This window comes from Limulus polyphemus, unplaced genomic scaffold (genome assembly GCF_000517525.1).
Source record: "Limulus polyphemus unplaced genomic scaffold, Limulus_polyphemus-2.1.2 Scaffold83, whole genome shotgun sequence".
Taxonomy (NCBI): Eukaryota; Metazoa; Arthropoda; class Merostomata; order Xiphosura; family Limulidae; genus Limulus; species Limulus polyphemus.
Genome location: NW_013665693.1, coordinates 1 through 5646, shown reverse-complemented (window position 1 = coordinate 5646; position 5646 = coordinate 1). Strand labels below are relative to the sequence as shown.

Sequence of the window (5646 nt, the reverse complement as noted above, 5' to 3'; positions counted from 1 at the left end):
AATTAGTGTGCGGACCATTTTCATTTATATAGTGCTCCGTTAACACAAATTAGTTAGCATACATCAGTTAAATGACGAAAAATTAGGTGTCTATTTACTTGTGCCCACTCAGTGTAGTTATTTATATGACTTAATATAAACAATCCTTTACTGAGATTAATAAGTACAAGCAGTCATTTGAACTAAGATTTCAATAAATTGGACGAGCATAAACAGTTCTTTGAACCGAAGATTTCACTGGCATGAGCGAGTACAAACAATCTTTTAAACTACAGATTTCACTGGCATGAGCGAGTACAAACAATCTTTTAAACCACAGATTTCACTGGGATGAATGAGTAAAAACTATCCTTTGAACCACAGATTTCACTGGCATGAATGAGTAAAAACTATCCTTTGAACCACAGATTTCACTGGCATGAATGAGTGAAAACTATCCTTTGAACCGAAGGTTTCACAGGGATGAATGAGTACAAACAATCTTTTAAACCACAGATTTCACTGGGATGAATGAGTAAAAACTATCCTTTAAACCACAGATTTCACTTGCATGAGCGAGTACAAACAATCTTTTAAACTACAGATTTCACTGGCATGAGCGAGTACAAACAATCTTTTAAACCACAGATTTCACTGGCATGAGCGAGTACAAACAATCTTTTAAACCACAGATTTCACTGAGATGAATGAATAAAAACTATCCTTTGAACCGAAGATCTTACTGGTATGACTGAGTGTAAGAGTGTTTTAAGTCTACGATCTTACAGGTATGACAGAGTATAAACAGTCTTTTGAACCTAAGGTCTCACTGGTATGACTGATTGATTATAAGAGTATTTCAAGCGGAAGCGAGGATAAGCGAATACAAACAATCTTTCAAGTCGCAGATTTTACAAAGATGGTTGAACACAAACAGTGCTTTGAACCAAATATCTTACAGGAATGACAAAAATACAAACAATCCTTCGAACCGAAGATTTTAATAAATTAATGAGCACAAGTTTGTTCATGAGCTGAGGTTCATTCTCTCTTACATGACTGGGAAGAAGTTGGATTCCGAAACGTCGTCTGTATTTTATTTACTGAATATAAAGAGAAATTTCCATTTACCTGGATGACTGAGTACAAATTGGCCTTTGAACCGAGGTTCCGTCTTAAAGTTCACAGCCAGCCTTCCATCGTCACGAATCCTCATGCCAGTAGGGTAGAGATTACCTGAGGAAAATTCAATATTGTTTAATTAGTTGTTATTATTTTTTACATTTATCTAAAGTATATAACTTCCGATTTTTGTTCTTTACAAATAAAAAATATGTTTTTTATGTTCAGCGAGAGAATATAATTATCATTATCTTAGCTCTAATGTTCAGTTTTTTTGTTGTTTTTTTCTGTGTATACCTTGAAGTTGTGATTCTTCAGGTGCTCCAATACCGTTCTTCCACAAGATGGCGGTATCGTAGACAAATGTAAGACGCAAGTGTGACGTTAAGTCGTTGTGTTGCCAACCTCCAGTTGCAACAGGGGAGTGAAATATATAAGATACATACAACGGAACCCGAACAGATACGAATGACTGAACGAGATTCAAAACCTGCAAAAGCACAGCATACATTTCAAATTTTAGTTATTAACGGTACAATCTAGGCATTTTTAATAAATTTCAATTTTCGTCTTAGTTTTACGACTAGATTCTTAACGGTTTGATCGTAAAAATCTTCTTAAGTGCCAAAATTAGGCCAAGAGTAAACTTGTTAACAGGTCTGCTGATTTTGAAAATTAAAAATATTTTCTATAAACTTCTATTTACGTTTTTATCACACGTCTATTCTTCGTTTAAAGTGCTTCCTTTGTTTTAGAACCTTAAGATACGAGTTCTAATTCATAGGTTTTACTCATTTCAATATATTCTACTATAAAACATTTTCATTAGGTATTGGAAAGAGAAACCAATTTCGTGTTATTTTTATACTTTGTGTTCTACAGATGGAAGCTAATATTTACTAAATCTAATTATACCGAAATGTATATTACCAAATTTGTGATCACAGCTTGTCAACTACAGAAACAAAGTAATGTTCATTCACCTATAACAATTAGGCTTAAACTGAAACAAATATTACTCTGTAATAGTTCAATCAGGCAGTTACTAAATCTCCTTTTCTGACCACAATTTTTATCCAGCGAAACTACTAACTAGCTAATAATTTCATTTTTATTCATGGATATTTTATTTCACACAAGAATAGTAAGTAACCAGTTTAGCATGGTGAGAGTGGGCGAAATCGTCTATTAGGATGAAGTCAATGTCAACTGCACCAGAATATGACAGCAAGAAATGGTCGTAGGATGTTATTCTATAACGTGTGGCATAAATGGTGTAATTTTGAAAGATTTAGAGGTTGGTATGTTCATCATTGGTTATCCCTGTCAACACTAAAGTCGGTAGTGGATATGCCATATGTAGTGTGGTTAACATATTACTAATTTACAATACAATCTTATTTAATTTCACTCAGAAGTTCTTATTAATATATCTAAGCATCGCGTTCCTGTATTAAAATGTAGTTAGATCTTGTTCTAGATTGTCTCCAAACGAGCATATGCCTATTTTTTTTTCTGCAGAGTGAAGTACAATTCATCTATAAGAATCTTGCTCTACAGTGGTTTTGTTCTCAGCATAATTCTAGGCAAGTTGTATCTTATCTTGCTGTGAAATAAATAAAAATAACTGTGTGTTCTGCATAAAGAACAACACTGTAAAGTTAGTTACTAATTACCAGTACACTGACTGACATCCAGTTGCAGCTACAAAATAACTGTGTTCTGCATAAAGAACAACACTGTAAAGTTAGTTACTAATTACCAGTACACTGACTGACATCCAGTTGCAGCTACAAAATAACTGTGTGTTCTGCATAAAGAACAACACTGTAAAGTTAGTTACTAATTACCAGTTCACTGCCTGGAATCCAGTTGCAGCTACAAACATTTGACTCAGTCTCGGAGCAGATACGATTGTCACGAGATAGTGGTAGTATGCTTGTCTTGTTGATGATAATCTGACTTGTACAAGTTCCGAGCTTGAAGTGGTTCCTAATTCTATTAACACATTTTGAGACACTGTAGCCAATTTATAAAAGGCCTACTGTAATTGGCCAGCTTTAATTTGTATTACGGCTCTCCACACGAAAAAAATCTTCGAAATTCTTCTTTGAGGCCTAGCAATGATCCGTGAACAATTTAAGCCCTTTAAACACTACAGTTCACGTCAAAGTAATAATTGAGATAAGAATGTGTGAGACCACTATATATTTATAGCATAAACATGCCTAATTACATGATGTCTGATTTGTAAAACAACCAGCTGAGAGGGGCAATTGACATTATTTTATAACAATGGTTAAAATATTATAACATTCAGATTGTCATTGTTTTTGGGTAGTGTAATTTACACTTGACTGTGCTTGTGACCCTAAAACAAGATCCTTATCTTATTACAATCTTTTTATCTCTTGATGATAATGAACATAAATTTCACGCTCACTTCTTAAAAGTTGTTTTCCTTCTATAAGGTCCCTTGTGGATCAATGGTAAACTTAAGGGACTTACAATGCTAAAATCCGGGGTTCGATTTCCCGCGGTGGACAAAGCAGATAGCCCAATGTGGCTTTGCTCTGTAACAAACAACAACAAAATGTGCATCATGATTTCGTGTTTACAGAGTATTTAATACCGATTAAAGATTAGCATTGACCCTCATCATAATAAAAGGAATAACTTGCCTGTCCATCACTGCTGATGGAACCACCACAGTCTGTCACCAGTTCTGACATATCAAAGAAAGCTGAAAACTCCCACATACAAGATTCCAGGTCTAAGTTCCGGTAGAACCTATAACAAAAAACATCCAAATTGTCGTTTAGAGTATTATTTCAACAAATCCAGGTATTTCTTGTTTATGTTAGTTTGAATCAGAGAGAGTTCACGTGTTTTGTGTTGTTGTTGTTGTTTTGTTGTGTGTTTTTGGTTACAGATGTAGAAATTGAATTTCATTTCAATCATTAAAATAAAGAAGTCTGTTAATCAATGTGGACTAGCTTAATTCGTCAATTCTAAATAAATGTTGTTATTTTTTCATGACAATCTGATGTCAACTGCAGATGTCACAAGTTACAAGTGACAACCTGACTTGAATATCTATCTAGCATTTAGAACATGGTGTAACTTTTATACACTTAGTGGTATATTTAAACTACTGGCACACCATACCTGAGTGTGGGTTCTGTTCTCAGGTCTGCACTATACTGGTAAGGTTCCACTTCACCGATAATGTTAGCGTCTTTTGTGTCGTTAGTCAAGAACCCATATTTGGTGCGGACTTCCTGGTAGTTTAGTAAATTAGAGCATTTGTGAGTGCCCACCCTCAAACTATCTGGACTTAGGGTCAGCTCGAAGTTGGTCAAGGGTTGCGTAGAAATGACCGGTAGCATCCCATCTCGATGAGGAATGACTACGGTCAGTTTTATTAGATTGGGGTGCTCCTGATCATCTGGACCTGATAAGAAAAAAAAACATGGTAAAACTGGAGAGTTTCCAAGTCATTCCTATATGAATATCTTACCACAATCTTTTAGTTTGTTTGTTTTGAATTTTGCGCAAAGCTACACGAGGGCTATCTGCGCTAGCCGTCCCTAATTTAGCAGTGTAAATCTAGAGGGAAGGCAGCTAGTCATCACCACCCACCGCCAACTCTTGGGCTACTCTTTTACCAACGAATAGTGGGATTGACCGTCACATTATAACGCCCCCACGGCTGAAAGGGCGAGCATGTTTGGTGTGACGGGGATTCGAACCCGCGACCCGCAGATTGCGAGTCGAGCGCCCTAGCCACCTGGCCATATAATCTTTTAGTTACTGAACAAACGAAAAACGAAATTATTTTATTAATTCTGTTGAAGCTAAGAAAATTTACATTTTTAAAACAGTGTTGCTTAGTTCATTCTTTTTATAATCAAACTATTAAACCTACCTGTATACCTCAGCTTGGCAGTAAATGGTTCAGCACCAGTGGATCCTTCAATGCGAGGTGAGCACAGCCCACCGGATGCGGAAATGGTAACTGGTATACTTTCCAACTCTAAACCTGGATCACCATCTTGGTTTACAGCTCTTGCAGCACATTGAACTCGACTTCCTGCAATTGGCAGTACAAAAGTTTAATTATCTTCTTCTTCGGTAGATAAAAAAAATCTACCATTCGAACGTACTAATGCTTATGATTATCATACATATTTATATTGGAAAATACATTTAATTATTCAAAACTGTTGTTTCATAAAACGTTGTAAATATTTTTTTGTATTTCATATACCTTAACTTATGGGCAACCAAAAATTTTAAAAAATGCTTAATAGGTTTATGAGCATCACATAAAGTTACACCTGTTACAACTCTTAACTCATGAACTTATGTTATTAGATTAATATGCGTATATATATGTGACTTATGTTATTAGATTAATATACGTATATATATGTGACTTATGTTATAAGATTAATATGCGTATATATATGTGACTTATGTTATTAGATTAATATACGTATATATATGTGACTTATGTTATAAGATTAATATGCGTATATATAT

At 34.9% G+C, this 5646-nt stretch overlaps 1 protein-coding gene across 1 annotated transcript in view; it reads right to left on the bottom strand.

The window, feature by feature from the left end:
- Positions 1–5194, bottom strand: part of LOC106467727 (FRAS1-related extracellular matrix protein 2-like) — a gene marked incomplete at its 5' end in the record, with an annotated part of 13455 nt that extends 8261 nt beyond the window's left edge. The window contains 5 exons of the mRNA XM_013928105.2: positions 1084–1215; positions 1399–1591; positions 3783–3891; positions 4270–4555; positions 5030–5194. Of these exons, the coding sequence (XP_013783559.1) occupies positions 1084–1215; positions 1399–1591; positions 3783–3891; positions 4270–4555; positions 5030–5194 (885 nt within the window). The remainder of the gene's footprint in view (positions 1–1083; positions 1216–1398; positions 1592–3782; positions 3892–4269; positions 4556–5029) is intronic.
- Between the last annotated feature and the right edge of the window lie 452 nt (positions 5195–5646).